The sequence below is a fragment of the Montipora capricornis genome, chromosome 3 (genome assembly GCF_036669925.1).
Source record: "Montipora capricornis isolate CH-2021 chromosome 3, ASM3666992v2, whole genome shotgun sequence".
Taxonomy (NCBI): domain Eukaryota; kingdom Metazoa; phylum Cnidaria; class Anthozoa; order Scleractinia; family Acroporidae; genus Montipora; species Montipora capricornis.
In genome coordinates this window covers 51204057-51224056 of record NC_090885.1, presented here as the reverse complement: position 1 = coordinate 51224056, position 20000 = coordinate 51204057, and the positions used below count along the sequence as shown (strand labels likewise).

Genomic DNA, 20000 nt, shown 5'->3' with positions numbered 1-20000 from the left:
AGCAGCTCGTTCATGGAATTGTAGTTTTCCGTAGTATCCTGAGTAGCCGAGTTCATCTTGGCAGATACCACGTCTGGTCCCAGAGTTTTCAGTAGCTGCATGTAGTACAAAGCCATGTGAGGCAATTTCCAACCAACATGTTCTATGATATCCTCCAGGGAACTCCCAGTGAAGGCCATAGTTATGGCGCTTCCACATCGCAAACTATACAAGGTATTTTTGCCAATTGGCAAATCAGTAAGGTATGTTTTAAGACGTGCGTAATGCTCAAAGAAATCTTGTCTTAATTTCAAGCTCGTATCCTTAAATGTCCGAGGGCTTTATTCTTTCGAAAAGTGAAAGGCCGTTTTTAATTGGCTTTATAAATCTGAGGGAGGTATATGTTTTCTACAAGAGACCTGCAGCACTCCAGAAGTTGTTAACATATGGAAAAAACAATGGAAGGGCAATACCTTTTTCTCACATGGCAGTTGTCACAGTAAGTGATAAACTGTTGTCTACGAATTATGCTGACACCCGCCATGTTGGATTTTGTGGTTCTTATTATTCGGATTTCTACCATCGATTCTCTTATCGGCCTTGTTCATTGCCATTACTGTCGACCTACAGGAGGTGCCTCGCTGGCCGTCGAGTTAGGAAAAGGAGAGCTAGAAACATTCACAGAATTGAATGCCTGTTTTCTTATGCATGTGTTTGCCGAGGAAGCGATAATTTGCATAAAGGATCCATTGCAAATAACCCCTGCGTCGTTACAGCTGTGAATATAAACAATCACTTATCTTCTAACGTTACTTGGACTAACTCTTCACTTCGTACAAATTCGTTCATCAATCCACATTCAACTTTCCTTAACTTTGCGGTCTTCAATTCTAGATCTGTTAGAAACAAGATCGAGAGCATTATCGACCACGTGGTAGAAAATGACATTGGCCTCAGCACCGTTACAGAGACGTGGTTAAATGAAGATGAGTCCATCAGTATTGCTCAGTTATCTGTGGCCGGTTATTTCTTCAAGAATTTTTCTCGACAATCGCAAAAACGTGGTGGTGGAACTGGGATTCTGTTCCGAGACTCTGTCAACGTTTCATTAGTGGATGGGAAGGAAAACAAGTCCTTCGAATATTCTGAGTGGATTGTTAAAGTGCACGATCGCTCAATGAGACATATAATAGTGTATTGACCTCCATATTCATCGTTACATCCTGTTTCTGCCTCTGCTTTCTTTCATGAATGCTCTCAGGTTTTAGAGAATGTTGTTATGTGCCCCGACATTCTTGTTCTGAAGACTTCAACTGTCATTTAGATGACCTCTGTAACAATGACACCAAGAAATTTATGGATTTACTGGAAACGTTTAGTCTTTTGCAACACGTCTCCGGTCCGACCCATTTATCGGGTCATACTTTGGATCTAATTATTACTCGTTCGTCGGATGATGTTGTTCTTGCTTCTCCTAAAGCTACTTTTCCCATATCCAATCACTTTATTATTCAGTGTCCTATTGGCTTTCCGCGACCAGCTTTATCATACAAAGAATTGATTTTTCGTAAACTCAAAAATATTGATATCACTGAATTCTCAGCTGATATTGCTTCTTCCATGCTTTGTACAAGCGTACACTGGGACAACATTGATGCACTCTCCGACAGCTTTAACATGACCCTTACTGACATTTTGGACAAGCATGCCCCGCTAAAAACAAGGATTATAATAAATCGTCCAAGGATTCCGTGGTTTAATGATGACATTAAACAACTCAAGCGTAAACGTCGTCGCCTTGAAAAGAAAGCCTTGGAAACTGACCTCCCTGGCGACTGGGATAATTACCATAAAGTTCGTAATCAGTACTCTGCACTTATTAAATCTGCACGTGTGAATCATTATTCAAACCTAATTGATCAGTGTGCGGGTGACTCTTGCAAGCTATTTCCTGTGGTAAATTCTTTGTCGAGGGAACCACTTGAGACGGCTCTTCCAGAGCACGATGATCCCACTAAGCTAGCAAACCATTTTGGTACCTTTTTCGTCAAAAAAATTGAAGTCCTAAAGGAAAATCTTGACAAGTTTCAAGTTCAAGAGCGTCGACTTGCTCCTGTTACTCCAAAGGAGAATCTGGAGAATGTTTCTTCGCTATCCATAGGAGAAGTGTGTAAGATTGTTCGAGAATCCTCCAATGCCTCTTGTCGGTTGGATCCTGTTGCTACATGGCTAGTGAAGTCCTGTCTTGATGTATTAGCGCCCTCTATCACTGAGATGGTTAATCTCTCTCTTCTCAGTGGTTGCGTTCCAGAAAATTGGAGAACCGCTGTTGTCATCCCGCTATTGAAAAAACCTGGACTCGATTTAGTCTACAAAAATTTCCGTCCAATCAGTAATCTTCCATTCATTTCCAAGGTAGTGGAAAAGGCTGCTTTTTCTGAGAAAAATGCCCCTCTTCCTAAATTCCAGTCCGGCTTCCGTAAGTATCACTCCACAGAGGCTGCTCTATTAAAGGTTCAAAATGACATCTTAATGAGTATGGATAATAAGGAAGTGACACTTCTCGTACTTTTGGACCTAAGTGCTGCTTTTGATACCATTGAACATTCCATTCTTCTGAATATTTTGCAACAGGGTTTTGGAGTCGTTGGAATTGCTTTAAATTGGTTTGACTCATTTCTCTCTGGTCGCAAACAACATATACTTGTCGGTGATAAGACTTCCGACGACTTCAATCTGAACTGTGGTGTCCCCCAGGGTAGTTGTATGGGGCCTGTTTTATTTACTCTCTACGTCTCCCGCCTTTTTAACATTATTTCTCAGCACCTCCCTTCCGTCCATGGTTATGCTGACGATACCCAGATTTACCTCTCCTTCCGACCTTGTTCTATCCATTGGCAAATCAACGCTGTCTCTATGATTGAAAAGTGCATTGCTGATGTTCGCTCTTGGTTTATTGGAAATCGTTAAATGACCAATCACATGACAACTGACTTTCTAATTATTGGCACCCGTCAATAACTTGAAAAAAACATCTAATGAATCTATCATCATTGGTGACACCATCATTGAACCTTTAGAAAGCATCCGGAACCTCGGGTCTTGGTTCGATGCTCATATGCGAATGAATGTTCACATAGGCAAGATTTGCAGCAAGGCTTTTTGCGGACTATACAATATAGGACAGATCAGAAAATTCCTTACCGTGCAATCTACAAAGACACTGATCCATGCCTTTGTATCTTCGCACCTTGATTACTGTAATGCATTTCTATTTGGTCTGCCTAAATATCAGCTTGATCGTTTGCAGAAAGTACAGAATGCCGCGGCTAGAGTAATTTTTCAGATGGCGAAATTTGATAATATCATACCTACTCTTATCGGCTTACATTGGCTTCCAGTAACGTATAGAGTTCAGTTCAAATTGCTCCTTTTTGTTTACAAGTCACTACACAACCAAAGTCCATCCTACATTAAAGATCTTTTATCCCTGAATCCAGCTACTAATTGTGCTCTTTGTTCGTCTGCACAATCTTTTCGGTTCGTTCCAAAAGTCAATTGCTCTACACTTGGGGATCGAGCCTTTGCTCATGCTGCACCTGTTTTATGGAACTCGCTGCCTTTAACTATAAGAACAAGTAGCAGCCTTGCGATTTTTAAAAAGCAACTTAAAACATTTTTTTTAAAAAAGCTTTTAATTTGTTGGAATAGTTCTTATGTTTAATTTCAATTTAGTTTGGAATTTTTCGAATTTCTTATTTTCTTAGATTTTACTGTAGCATAAAATATCGTTGTTATCATTATAGCTTTCAAGGATTTTTAATTTTTTTAAAATTATTATTTGTTCATTTATTTTAATTTAATATAAAGCGCTTTTGAATATTCTCCTATAGTTTTAGCACTATACAAGTTTCATTATCATTATCATTATCATTATCATTAAAAGGCAGGCCCAGTGATTCTCGTAAAGGAACATTTTGATTTTAAACAAATTTTGTTGAAAGCTGATCCACTAGGCCATTACACTTTTCTAGAAGTTGATAATTCAACTGGAATTCCTACAAGCAGAATATTACCAGATGTATGACTATATTACTCAAGGAGCTGTTGTTTGCTCTCGCACAAGCTAGGAGAATAAATATTTCTTGAATTTAGAAAAATCTAACAAGAAAAAGAGCAGTGTCTGTAAAATATTCACCAGGGATAGCAAGCTAACAAATGACCCTAAAAAGATTATGGACGAGCTGGAATTATCTTATGCTAACCTGGTAATGGTAGCAGTCGCCATTAGTTTCAACCACTCCCATGTTCTTAGGGGATTCCCTGCATTAAGAGATGACTTAGGAAGATTTGTGAAGGGAAAATAGGATATAGTGAATGCTTCAGTGTGCTGGGGACCTTCCCCAAAAATAAAACCCATGGTAATGGTGGTCTGACAATTGAATTCTATCTGGCCTTCTGGCCTCTGTTCTGGAGGTTATTAGAGAGCTTTCAAATTCACAGAAACAAGCCATAATAACCTTAGCAGAGAAGAAAGGGAAAGATAAAAGGATGATCCTTCATTATTGTTGATGCAAAGATTGTTTCTAAAATCCAAGCAAAACGTTTGGAAAAGGTTTTACCTGAAATAATACACTCAAAGCAAAACACGTTTGTTAAAGGATGATCTATTTTTGATGCAAGCAGAACAATTGATGATGTCATGCAGTATACCAAAGAGAAGAAAGTATCTGGAGTTTTAGTGGCTATTGACTTTGAAAAGGCTCTTGACACGCTTAATTTTAATTTTTTAATAAAAAGCACTACATAAGTCTAATTTTGGCCCTTCTTCTATTCAGTGGATTTGAACACTGTATAAAAATATATAGAGTTGTGTAATGAACAACGGTTTTACAACAGGCCCCTTTTCGTTGAGCAAAGAGGTACCTCAAGGCGACCCACTTTCTCCGTATCTTTTTATAATTGCGTTGTAAACTCTAGCTATTAAGATTAGAAACAACAACTCAATCAAAGGCTTTAGTATTGGAGGTGAAACCACGAGACTTCCCTTATTTTCGGATTACATGACTTGTTTTTTACATGACAAAGAATCTCACACCTCCCTCTCCGCCATTCTGGAATCCTTTGGATCATGCTCTGGTCTGGGTGTACATCATGACAAAACACAGGTTATAGCGCTTGGCAGTAATATTCTACACGAGAAGGATTTAAGGGACCATAAGATTTGTGAAATTATCAAGATCTTGGGAGTTTATTTTGGTTATGACGAAAAACAGAGAAATGATCTAAATTTCCGAGAAACATTAAAATCTATTAAAAATCAATACATATGTGGAAATGGAGGAACTTGTCTAACTCCATATTGCGAGAGAGATGGGTAAACTCGCTACTCATTTTAGAAAATGGGAAAAGTTAGTAGCTGCTGTAAACACTTAGTAGAAAATTAACCTACATTTAGTTGTGCATTATTATAATAAATTAATGTAAATAATGTCTGATCGTAGGTTACTTAGGGTGTGTTCGATTGACTGTATTCCGGAATAGGAATGCATGGAATAGAAGTTGGAAATCCTTCGTTTTTATGGAGATTCAAATTAAAATTGTGAAAGACCTGCGAAAATTCTATTTTAAACATTTTTATTATCTTTGTTGCTTCAAAACGCCAGACATATCGTTTTAAATCATCATTCCACGTATTCTTATTCCAGAATAGGGTCAATCAAACACACCCTTAATATACCAACTAATCTGTGTTTGAAGAACGGTTTCTTAAGCAGTTAATTACCGAAAGATTAAGAAACTTAACCCGTGATGAGCATTTATCGGCAATTGGTGTAATTGGATTTTCAAACAACCGGCCTAGTTATCTTCAACCATTATCAATCATATTTATTGTAGATTTCGGCGGATTTCAATGCTTAAGATGTCAAAGCTCTCAAGTTACATGTACCCTTGGAAAGTGAGTAATTTGCTCTTAAAAGCATGTATAACTCCCCCTTGTGGCATACTCTCGAACTGAGAATCGTTGGTTGTTGTGGTTAAAATGAATGCTATCTAGATATGCTATTGTTTTATACAACTTGTGCCACCCATAAAAAGCGAGAAGTCGAGTTAAAAAAGGAACAATATGTTTGCTGTAGTTAGGGAGGTATCTTATAACAAGGAACAATGTTATGGCTTTAGTCCAAAACAGCTTTGACATATGTAGGTGTGGTCAGGACCACTCTGGTGGCTACACTGTTATTAAAGTCAAGCATCTTTGGAGGGATATCAAGAGAAAAGAGATTAATTCAATTATAGTATTGAGCAACGAGAGAACTTGAAGAGAAGAGGCGACAAAATTTGAGAAGTTTAATGGAAGAAAGCCTCGTGAGAAGCTAAGGAAAGAGAAGAGAAATTCACAATGAAGAACATGGTAAAGCTGAGGGAAATAGAGGAAGAGATTAAACACTTTTTACAACAGTGAGCTTTCAGGTATTGTTTTCTTCCGTAATGCATGCATCGATACCTCCCTGAAAAAACGAAGATGGTCTGAAAACATTTGCAATTCCATGTTGACAGAGATTCTCACATACTTCAACAATCACACACCACGTCCCCATTCAAGCCTACAGCAGACATCATTGATGAGTTTTCTCTTCATTGTTGTCCTTATCGTCAGACACATTATGACCAAACTCTTCATACGTAAAAAATTCCATTGAATTGGAGTACATTTATCTGCAATGAACGCACTTGTAAGCAATGTTTGGGGCAGTTTAGGTTCTTTATGGCCAGATAAGACTTACAAAAACGATTTGATAAGATAAAACCAGCGATTTTCAGCAAAATCTCCAAAAGTGATTGAGTTATAACAATTGTTTGTCTAGTTTGTCAATTATTTTGGAACTGAATTCATTCTTTCTGTGGAGACTGTTTCGAGTTGTAGGCTTTATATGTGAAATAGATGTCGAGTCATAAGATGCTTTGTGTGAATTTGAAATTGCAGTTGAGTAAGTGAATTACTACGCTTTAGCTTACGTTTTTAATTGGTAATTTTTGCTGTTCTATATATAGCGACAATATCCATAGTATTCAACACCGCTTTACATGATTTGAATATCTTTACACTTAAATTACAAAAGTATAAATATATTTATATTAATTACTATATAATTTGAATAAATAATTCATTAAAAACAATCATGATGATAAAAATAAATAATCTAATAGAAAGTCTATATGTGACCGTCCATGGGAAAACCAACAAAAAGGTGATGACACGGGCACGCTATTTTAGCACACTAGACAAAAGAAATTTTCTTAACACGGGAGTGCCGTGTCGTAATGCACGCCTCATTAAAATTTTCTTGTGTCTGATACTACAAGTTGTGAACAATAGAGCGTGTTATACCAAACGAAAGAGCGTGTCAGCAAAACTAAAATCGAGCACGGCGTAAAAAGACACGGAGTGAGTGAAATTGCACGACAGCTGCGCCAAAACGCTCGGTAAAAAACCAAGTATTGGTTAAACGATTAATTTAGGCTTGAAAGTGGTGATTCTGGGACAAACACTTTGTCTGGAGGGGAGGGCACCACGGAAATCTGTGGATTAGCTTGGTTGAATTCAGTCAGCTTCAGCAAATCTCTGACCTGAAGGTGACTGCCACCAGGCCTCTCAACAGCTTCCAGCAGCAGCCTCCCTTTTGCTCGACGGGCACTAGCCACCTTTCTTGCCTTTTTTAACAATAATTTCCTTCTGCAAAGGAGGTCCCTTTTGGAGTCCTCATCATCACTGTCAGAGGGCACTACCACAGCCTAACTTTTCACAGGAGAGATCCTCTCTCGCCGTTCAAAAATTTCTTCTCTGCTCAAACCATTGAGTGCCCCCTGCCTGTTTGCTTTGTCCATCTCCTTGTCACGTTTCTCCTGGGAAAATGACAATATAGAAATGATGTATATGACTCGTTTGAAGATTTAGATTCTTATTGTTCTATTTTATTGCTGGGTAATGTTTAAATTTTTTTTTTAAACACTTTAACTTTATATCCCACAAATTGGGTGCCACAACGAAAACTCTTTCACCATGTACTTCCTGAGATTGTACAAAGGAACATATTAAGAGATGATTATATTTATCAGAAGATCAGAGCTGGCATGCAGGAATATAATGGTGTCACTTAAAACCGTGAAAAGGCTAATATCTCAAAGGAAAGTACAGCAGTGTTCATGCACGCTTTCAAACGATGCCGATAACAATTAGTGTAACCATACACTTTACCCGCATGCAAATAAGACGTTTGAAATAAATGAACACAGTTTATTTTATTTGGCGCAAAATTCAGGTTAATGTTCCGCTGCTTTAGTAATTCCTGCGTTCTGAGAGATCAGACCGAAAAGTTGTCAGCTCTTATCTGTATTTTGCACTGACAGATTATTTCGTCTATTAGAAAGCAGAACGCAATATATACCATTTTCTGAAATTTGGTCGCATGAGAGTCCTTGAACTGAAATTCGTGTTGTTGATGTGACACCAGAATGTTCAGGCCAAAGATAAACACAGATTCCACGCGTTTGACAAATAAACGAACATGCAACACACAAGCAAGGGTACTGGTGACGATTTCAACGGTGAGAAAATAGCGGCCAATTATCATCAGGCCTTGAATAGCGTCACCATCTTTTCAGGCGGGAGGAAGATGCCATCGGTAGTTAAAAAGGAAGTCAATTCGGCAACGTTTACGAGGGAAAAAAGCTTTTCTTACTATGGTGTAAATTGTAGTTGGTTTGTTTCTTAGTGGCCGAGAGTCTCAAAGAAAAGCGTAGCAAACTAATGCTGAATCAACACTCCGCAACATGCTACAGGTGAGTAATGAAATTAGCATCGCTGTAACGCCAAACGGCAAACATATTACTGAGTCATAATTGATAAAAGTGTGAAATTCACGTCATGATTTCAGCTTGTCTCACTCCTTTGAGAAATGACTCCATATATGAAGTCAACAGACAAGAAAAGGTGCTTAAATAAAACAGGTTTTCCGTTTTTTGGCTGAAAAAACAGCCTGACGTTTGGCGTTGGCCGTACAGTAACCGCGATGCTAAAACTCTCTATTATCATTCAAAAAGGTGAAACTTTGCACTGAGAAATAATAGGTCTCTCGTAAGTCTTAAAAAGTATCTTAATTTTTTTTTCGCGCCCTACTGGAACTGTTAGTCGCTGATTGGCTTCCTCGCTATCGTGCTGTACAATCATTCGCTAAAGGGATGTTTAGACTTAAAGACATATCTGCCGCCGTCTTGTTTTACTTGGATTTTTGTTTCGGTCACAGATATTGTTAACATGGACTTTAAAATTAAACACGGGTTTCTTGTGAGAAAGGAAACCATTAGAATTCTGTTTATGTTGCAAAGTGGGGGTTTCATTAGTATGTCGAAAAGAAAATGTTTCTGTCCCGACTGCAGTGGAAGACTACGTGCGTGCAACACGGCGAAATGACATCGTACTTTATATGAGAAAGATATGTCTTGATTTTCTTCGTTTTCTCTGTCTGTTAAATTCAGTTGGCGAAAGAAAATTAGATTCTAATGGAACTAGTTCAACTCATAATATTTAAATTATATCCTATATTGCGATAAACCTTCAAATACAATACATATGGTCATTCATTTTATATTTCTGAGTTTATGCGATTTGCAGGATAGTAGTAGAATTTTCATTGTAATGCTGCACCTCTATGGCACACGCAAAGATACTAAGATATGGGCGAAAATAATTTCCGCGCATGCGAAGAAGTGCAGCAGGATGGAGGTTTCCGTCGCTGAGGGGAGGTGGGTGGGACAAGGGTGCTCTGTAGCGACCTCTCGGGGCATGAACGCATAACAGGGCGATTACAAGTGTGGAGGTCGAATAAATACTCTGCTCAATACCCATGGGTATTACGATGGTCTCTAGAGAAAACGCGTGCTAATTTACGTATCGCGCGTGGCCAATTCGGCGCAATCATATCAATGAAAATAGTGCATTATTTTTGTTTCTTAAAAAATTGTGGTGAATTTTCGCACTCTCAAATGAAAGGGAAGTGTAAAAATGTATTTTGGTCGTCTGACAAAAAAACATTTATATTCAGTGGAAATTAATAGTTCCTTTTTGTCGGCCTACCTCCTTCGTTAATTCCCCAAAGCAAGAGGTTGTCAGATAAAATACCATGTACTTATTGACTGAGTTTAATACGGGCCGCACGGGCAAATATTTGGCCCGTGATGGATGGAACGTTTTATATACATGTAATACATTGTATTTTTTGGTCTAATATGTATTGACTTATTTGACGTCTCTATTTACTTCAGTAAATCAAGCTGTAAATCAAGGTGCTTTGAGTCAAGTCATGAAAATACCTCATTAACTTGCGGTAACATAGTCCATGAAGGTATGGGCTGACATTTTTTTATGATTGGTTGGTCTATAATCGGCGGTTTTTGTAACTTGGATATGAACAGATATCTCCCACATTAGTAGTTATCCCAAGCTGTCATGCCCACCACAACTTCGTATGTTAAGTGGTTGAGGGGGGTTGGGTTGAGAATCACAGAGGGCAATAAACGTTTAAACTTGAAATGATAATCTATTATAGATGAAGATTATTTTCAGTGGACAGGATCACTTTCTTCATTTAAATGTCTTTGTATTTGTAGCAAACATACAGTACATGTAATTTCTATGGGTGGGGAGTGTTATGGACAGTGAGTTATATCGTTTCAGCAGTACATGTTGTTCTTCTGTTAAATTTATAGGTCACTTTCTTTCCTCTGAGAAATCTAGTGGCAGTTCAGATGAAAGTGTTTTCATTTACAAAGGTGCTGCAAGTGGTATGTTTAAAATGCTCTATTAATGATCTTACAATGATATCGACTGAAACTACAGTTAGATTACATTATTATATATAAGTTAATAGTGATATTTTACTGGTTAGAATAAATTGAACGTCTTTAGTAATAATTAAGTACAATTACATGAGAGTGTGATCTACTCCATCTTTATCAACATGGGTTCTACATGTAATTGTTATACTACAAAGCTCATAATATTTTCTCAGGGAAAGAATGTGACAATTACTCTAATTTCAACATTTTTCTGGGTTAAACTTTTGCAAATTTATATTTTGCATTGAATTCACTTGCATTTACCTTAATCAGGCAATGAAGACTGTCTGAAATTATGTAGAAGTACTGATGAAAGCTCAGACGATGACGGCTAAGGACAAGTTGTTTTGAAAGGTAGTGAAAGGAGTATTTCAAACCATCTTATGACCATCACCACTGTTGAAACCCTGTGACCCCTGTCATTTTGTGTGAGATGTTTAATATTGTGATGATAACTGGCATCTTGCTGTGCCAGGTTTTTTGGAAGGTGGTTCTTTCAAAATTCCTGGTTAAATTTTTAATATAGCTTCAAGGAAGAACATGTTCTCTATTGGCTAATCCACTAGTTGACTCTAGTCTCCATTTCACTGTTTGTTTTTTAGACAAAGTTGACATTGATGACCTCAGTGGTGCAGACAATGAGTATGGGGAGAAGTCATCTAATGTCATAGATTTCCTCGCATAATAAATGAAATTGAATGTAAGCTATTATTGGTGCAAATTGGATCATAGCGTTATCGGTGCAGCATGGTACAGGTTTATTTATTATTGGACATATTCTTCATGTGGATATGATAGGATTAAAAATGTGTAACTGTTGCCTTTTTAAAATTCACAGAGTGTTCAGGAAATGAAGATGAACTCTTGCTGGATGAGCCTGAAGCAAAGGAGGATTTGCAAGAGCACAAAGAAGCATCGGTTATTCCAGAAGAGTGTGAAACAGCAGAGCCAGACAGCTTTAATTTGATTCTTTCTAGCTGGATCTGCCACAAGCTTATTAAGTTAAACTTAAATTATAATTGTTCAAATAGTCTGTTTTCTTTGATAATTGCAATTATTAATTTTAGTCTTGGTATAATTAAACACCCCCTTCACTTAGTTTTCCCCTAGACACTAAATGATTTACTTTGTGTAACTAAATTAAAAATATTCAACCAATGTGAAATAATGGCTGTGTGCCCAAATGTGAAGTGTAATTGTATTTGTAAACTATCAGATATTGTTGAAAATGGACATAATGGGGATAAGATCTCGGATACTTGTAGAAATAAGCTTTTTGGGAAAACTTGCAAAGCTGAGCTCTCATACTGTCAGAATCTGTCTTTTGGCAAAAAGAAGTGGGTACCATTTAAGAAATTTCCTTATTTATCACCCTCTAAGTGGATTACTTTATTTTTGAGATACAAGGAATTTGTAAGTCTCATTCAGCAGAGACCCGAACTGTCAAGTGATGGCTCCCTGTGAGACTTGTGGGATGGAAAGGTTATGAGAATGTTTTTGAAAGATCCTAGGGAGTAGTATAGGAGTTGGGGGTACCAGATCATTTTTTGATCTGTTACCAACCCAACTACATACTACTTTCCATATTATGGTTTCATATTTTTGATCTTATATTTTGGAAATTTATATGTTTTTTAAAATAATATCTCATATAATAGTATATAATGAGTTGTAAAACATACATCATGAACTAGTTGATATGGAAGAAATCAATTGCCCATTTTGCAATAAAAAAATCGGAAAGCATACAATTAAAAAAGAGACATGTTGTATTGAACAAAATATACAAAACAATGATAACATGAATGTATGCATTAGTTGTGGAAAAGTTCATGGTTACAAACCTCTTATAGATTATGTTGAATTTCATGAGAACAAACATAGATTCCATCATAAATCAGTTTATCAAAGGAAATATCATATAGAAAATATAATAAATAATATAGCTCTTAAAAATAATTTTCAGATTTCTGTCAAGAATAAAGATAAAATATTGAGACTTTTTAAAGAAGTGGGAACAGTAATTAATTTGGTGAATCAAGAAAGGAAACGGATGATTAATATCAACTTTATTTTGCAAAAGATATTTAAAATGCTTAATCTTCCTTATGAAAAAATAAAGATTACAAAATCAAAAAAGACACTTGAAAGGTATGATCAATATTGGAAAGACATCTTATTATTGATATTTGATAAAATTATAAAAATCATTAAAGAGTGAATTTTTCATCATATTTTGAATAGAATCTATCCACGATGGGACTGAGATCGTTAATGATATCATCGACGTTACTCATTGTGAAGTAGATTGATTCTTGAAAATCACCACTTCTAAGCATGTCTTTTATCGTATTGAGAAGATGCTGGTAGCTTTGATGTGCATATGTGCTATTTTGGATTTTTAAATCGAGATTTTGTTGTTGCATCCAACCTTGGATGAGTAAAGCTCCAGTGCTTATAGCAACCAAACTGATACCACCTGTCCCTATAGAAGAAGCTAAGCCTCCTGATGCTAGGACCACAGATAAAGAATTTCCTAGTAATTTTAATTTTTTAAATCGCTTGACAGCTTGCTTGTATGCCCAGCACTTTCGGTGATACGCACGATAGTATGATTTGAGTTCATCTACTTCATCTTTTGTTAATTTGTCTGAAATATGATTCCAATTAAATATTTTCTTTTTTCGATTATCGGTCATATATATAGTTTAGATTGTTAATCTTTTACACATGCAATACAATAGACCTGAAATCTGGCCGCAAAATGGAGATCTTTTAACCACTCTAGTTGTGTATTTTTCTGGAAAAGAATAAGTGTAACCTCTACCTAATGAATAATGATCGTAAAACCTCCCAAAAGCATCATGAAGTATACTATGACTGTTTAATATATCAACCCAACCGAAGATCTTTTCAAATAACCATGTAAGACAGCTATTACCAGGCCCAAGAAGACCTATTTCCCCATCGTTTAGTTCAAGAACTTTGTTTAATGTAATTTCTCTTTCAAAATAAAAATAGTGTAAGTATTGATAAACAAGTGCTGATTTTAATATTTTGTCATCGATAAATGAATGTTTTTCTTTTGCATCATTAAAATTGTATTTTACATCTTTTAATAAGATATTGATATACATATATATTTACGTTATATTATACCTCTGCATCAAGACAGTATGATGGTCTGATATCGTTTTTTCGTCTAATATAAAATCTAAATATACACAGAAAAAAGCTATACTACCATCTAAGGGTGCTATGTCACTATTTGAATCCAAACCTCCAAAAACAGTTGTTGATGCACCAACGCGATTGTCAGCAGTGAAATCACCAATATGCTATTTGTTCCAGTAAATCTTACTTTTTTCGGTTTTTGGTGAAGATTTGTTATCCCAATGTACACTAAGGCAATGCCATTTATCAAGTTCGCTTAAATCATTTTCGCTATAATCTCCTAGATTTAGAAAACTTTGTAGGCTACTTGCCGGGCCGACATAAACACATTTATATGTATTATCAGCCCCAGATACTACGAGATTTGATCCACTATGAGCTATAAATTTATCATACCCTCCGTTATCGTGACCAAAAAGACCATTATTCCAAGAACTCTGAGGTGAGCTCCTAGAAGTTAATCGATAAACAATGAATACATTAACAGCATCGTTATTTAAATTAACTTGGCTGATCATTTTTTGTGTTTTATCAAATTTTAAAATATCGACGATTGTGTTTTTCAGCTTTTGTACATAAGGTGGGTCTTTTAGATGAATCAGTTTGTGTGGCATCACTTTCTTCACTGCTTCTATCAAATATTGTTTCAACTTTTCTGCTTGAATCCATCTTTACATTTTGACCATCTGCTCTATCTATCTGATAAACACATTTTGCATACATTCGTAAGTATTCACTAACCCACAAATCGAGAAAACTATCTCTAACAATATCACCGACCTGAGATTTTATGACAACATGATTATCATTTGTAGCAGCCTTTACAATGAGATTTTTATCAGTTTCTACATGTCCTTTTTCATTACATTACAACTTCACGCCGATTTAAGTGTGTACCCCAAATTTTGGGGTATTTAAGTATTCATCTATTCAAGCTATTGTTCTTTCTCATTACTCATTCATAACGATTACTTGCCGAACATGTGGCATTTTGCCGAAGACGGCAAACTTTTTGATGTAGGTGAGATGTTTTTCTTTTGTTTTTGGGGAGAAAGAAGTCCTTTGAGACCAGGGCACTGTGCTGCTTGATTGATTTCATAATTTTTGTGTATCACACTTCTTGAAAAGAGCGATCAGACTGCTTGTGTAGACGGCTGAATGGGCCACTTCAACAGAGGAACAAAGTAAATAAATGTTAACTCGAATGTCGGAATAACCACAGTTACAATGCGTACCTAATTACGCGCGACACGGCTTGATCGGCAATAAAGTATTTTTTTCTAAAGCCGGAAACTTGCGAGCTCTAGTAAATGAAAACGAACTGTTCGCTGAACGGATATTTGGGAAATTTACGATTTTACTTTTCTTGCTTTACAATCACGCTTATTTAATCCCTCCCACTTGATAGAAACCCGACAAGTCGATTTTCTCTGAGATGAGTTAAAACTTTAAGACAAGCTATTAGACAAAAAGACATGTGATGCATTTCATTCAAATTGGCATAGGGCTTTAGCATTGAGCTTCTTACTCTATCTGCCGTTCTTCTTCCAGCTTCTTTCGATTTTTTCTGCTTGATTCGAGGAATCTCATAGCGCGTATATTTTCTTCTTTCGTGACAATTGCCTCGTGACGCTGCGCGAACTAGATGCTGCACTATTGGTCAGTTTTACATGGTTGACATGACAACCTTCTCTATGTCACGACACGACAGGTGAGTGAGACGAAAACAACTACAACAACTGAAATTTAAAAAGCCGTAGCTACTAAGAAAACTGTTGTTGGATGAAATCATCAGTAAAATAGCATCAAGAATTGTGAGGGATAAGCGGATGTTTTGAGATCAAGCTGATGGAGGACTCTCCCAGCCAAAGACCGTGGCCTGAGAACTTTAAACCGACCATGATGCCCGGTAACAAGTAAATCAGTAAATCAATAAATCAGACTCGCGTGGATTCATGGTTTTCTACAAACCTCTCAGCTGGCTAATATTGACATCATTTTTTTTCAACCACGCAGTTCCCCGAAATATGATCCCAAAATATTTTTGTCAGCAAAACTGTCAACATTGCACCAAATTATTTAAAATCTCTTTGCAAAGCACTCCGAACGCTTTTGATATTAAGTTATACGAGAGTTTCAACTGCTGCATTTAGAGAAAATAAAGTAGAATAATCCTCAAAGAGCTCATTTTATTTTTTAAAACAAGCGGAACAAGCTTTAATCATTCAACATTCGAGCGGGAATGCGCAATCGGCATAATTAACTTGGTGGACTTGAAGCTTACTCTTGCAATTATTATATTATTTCGATTGGCTCGTAGTGATACCCTCCTTTCAAAAATACAAATAAAAAATTTAACATTTTCAGAAAAAGTTTAACCATAATCCAAGGTATCTAGGCTTATTGAATTGATCACGCATCACACGCGGCGCGTCGGTACATAGAAGACTGCTCATAAAAGCGCCCCGCTTAACGAAAAAAAAAAAACGAATTTCGGCTTACAGAGATCAAAATTCCTCGTTCAAGATCTCTTTTTCAAGCTATGAAAACGCTCTATTTTCATAAATACAAATAAGTGTTGAAAGCATTTCGCGAACAAGTTAAAATCCATAAAATGAGTCTGAAGTCTCTGGAATTCATTCACACATCAAGAACAAAAGGATACATTGCACAATTTTGCCGCTCAAGCTCGCTTGATTACACCATTGTGCCAGTCCTTTAGAATCTCTCTCCAAAATATCTCACCTTTTTTCAAACGAACGCCGCCGAACTTTTGCGAGGCGTGTTCTGTGGCTACCAAAATGAGCCCTAAAGCCAGTATTTCCAGCGGATTCACCCATTTCCGAATAACACACTTAAATCGGCGTGAAGTTGTAATGAATAGGAAAACTGGCTCTTTGTGGAGTACTTAAAGTGATATTTGAATTTTGCACACTATATTCGATTTTATTACCATTTTCGTCAAGAATAAAAGCTCCAGTTAAATCTTTTACATACAACGACATATATATATATAATAAATTATATATTTTTATAAATAATATGGTTTGTTTCGTATACAGTAAATGAAATTTTTTAACTGAGAATCTCTGAATTTAACATAAATTCGACTTACAGTAGCATAAAATGTGTTTATTGTTATATCAGCACCATTACCAGCAGACAAACTGAAATCGTATGTATGACTAAAAGAAGAACTGGAAGAAGATCTTTTATCAACAATTACTAATTGATGTGTAGAACTATAAGTTTGGCTTGCTATTATTATTACCTTGTCAATATATATTTTTTCTTGAAGAATAAATTTTAGATCGATAGCTCCTATTTGATCTTGTAAGCTGTCATATGGAATCAGAAATTCACATTCATTTCGGCTAAATTTTGTTGGTCCACAAATAAATCCTGGAATTATAGACGAATTCATATATCCTTTTGTTATAGCATCAGAATCAAAATTTGCATTTTGTAATCCAATTAATCGTTGTGCATTCATATTAATTGCTACATGCATCTTAAGTTGATTGTTTACAATTTCATATGCTTTATCGTAATCGTATATACTAAAGTCAAGATCGTTTTTTGCTTCATCCTTGATGCCATAAATAACAACGTATAAAGGCAGTAGACTTGGTGATAAATTATCATAAGTACTTTGAACGTTTACATACAACCTTCTTTGGATTTGTTTAGAAGTACTGTCGGGGCTCAGATTTAATATACTACGATAATATTTATAATCAGTGTTTATTTTTATTGTGTGTGATTTATCAATGTTCATATTCAGTTTTTCAAATGTTATATTAAAAGAAGTAAATTCTGAATCATGTGCTCCACTCTTTTCGAAATAGACTTCAATACAAACTGTATAATTATCACTAAAATCATCTCTTATCATTTTAAATAGATTGAAATCAAACCTTCCTTTAAACAGACTGGATCCATCATTTGTTTTTTGAACCTTTAATGAAAATGCTTTTTTGTTTGTTTTATGTGGTGTGTCATTATAGGTGATTAAATTAACATCTTGGACGCCAAAATCTTCTGTGAAGTCGCCATCATCCATCGCATATTTAAACACATTTTTACCGTTTGTATGTGTGCTTATATGTGACTTCAATATTTCTTGGTCTGTGTATCTGTTATTGTTGTTACTTGTGGTTACAATAGCATCATTTACTTGTTTCAAAGTTATAGCATCTTGATTATGCGTTGCCTCTTTGACGTTTTTTATTTGTTGATTGTTCATATCCAGATTTGAAGTCATCTTATTGCTTCCATCCAATCTTAAACATCTTGAAAATTGATTATCAACATAACTTTTTCTTGTGACATCAAATTGACCGCTTGGAGGACCACAATTGATGATCTTTTTTTGAGACATATTTAAATTTCCAGTCATATCTTGTGAACCATGTCGCAAAACAACTTGATTAACATTTGGTTTTTCTGACAATTCAGTATCAATGTAACCTTTATTAACAACATCAGTCGATTGTGTACCGTTACCTACATTTGTAATTTTATTGTCACCAAAATCAAAATTTCCAGTCACAGATACTGACCCATCTTTTTTTAAAATAATTGGACAGCTCTGTTTTATCAGCCTTTTGAGTCATAAAGTTGTCAACGTAAAATTTATTAGAAGCATCTGAATGTAATATTGGATCTTTGACTCCTAATATTCTTTCATTTTTCATATTAATCGGATTTTGTGCTTCAATATTGCCGCTGTCAGTGTTAAGATTGAAATAGAAGGCTTCAAGTTGTAGATGTGTGAGTGCATCTGCAGTTCCATGCCTTCTGGCTCCTATATTTTCAATCCGTCTGTTGTTCATATCAAGTAAACCATTCATCTGATCAGTCCCATCTTTTTTTAAAGTTTTGGAAACCTGTGAATCTACATAACTCTTTGTAGTTGCATCGTTATTTGTTTGTGGTGAAGCAACATTTCTCAATTTTTTATTCTGCTTATCATAATTACCGTCGTCTGTGAGTTTGAAACCGACACCAGGTAATCCTTTTACTATTTCAATAATTTTGTCATGTGATAATGTATCATCAGGTAACTTACCATTAGAGTAGCTCATATATAATTGAGTTATATAATTGATTTATATTTCTTCATCAAAATTCTTCTTTACTTGTTCCTTTGGTTTGTCAATATATATAAAACTAAAAAGGTCTCTAGTGGCTTTCTCGTATAATTGTTTTGAGACATTGTTTTCACGACATATGAGACTTTTTTTCATTAGTACTCGGAAATCATAAATGGAGAAATGTGTGCAGTTCAATCTGATATCTTTTGGAGTCTTATAGTAGCTTTGACTTAGATAAATCACACTGCAATTTTTGTGTCTACTCAGCATAAAATATTCTGATAATGGTTTTTGGTTTTTGTCACATTCGAAATCATCAAATGTTACATTTTTCTGACTTTCTTTATCAAGATCGTTTACAGGAATGATTTTATCATTACTTACTTCAATTACATTATAACCAGCCTCATCACTTATTGGCTTGAACACATCCATAACATTCTGGTACTTGGACTGCTCTAAGTTTTTTGCATAAAGGTATATTTTATCAAAGTACAACAAATTGTAAATCATATGCATCAGTGTATTTGTTTTTCCCGAACTGCTGGGGCCGCAAATGAGCATGCGGAAGCATCGATCAGGCATGAAATCATATATTTGTTTGAAATTGGATGTGACTTTATCGTCTGTATCATAATTTGGTATTTTCATTTTTATATGATATGGGTATATTATTTCAATAACATGGTGTTTAACAGGGTGTTCAACATGGTGTTCAACACGGTGTTAAACGCTATTTTTTTGTATATGATTTTCATTTAATTTTCATTTTTATCTGACATAATAATAAACAATATAACAAAAATGAGTTTACTTAAGTGGAAAGAACTAGCAAAGAGTAAATTTGAATTA

At 35.6% G+C, this 20000-nt stretch overlaps 1 protein-coding gene across 1 annotated transcript in view; it reads right to left on the bottom strand.

The window, feature by feature from the left end:
* Positions 1-13088: 13088 nt before the first annotated feature.
* The window catches only part of LOC138040502 (uncharacterized), a 26416-nt gene continuing 19504 nt past the window's right edge, over positions 13089-20000 (bottom strand). Inside the window, 3 exon segments of the mRNA XM_068886221.1 lie at positions 13089-13528; positions 14628-14751; positions 17324-18656. Of these exon segments, the coding sequence (XP_068742322.1) occupies positions 13089-13528; positions 14628-14751; positions 17324-18656 (1897 nt within the window).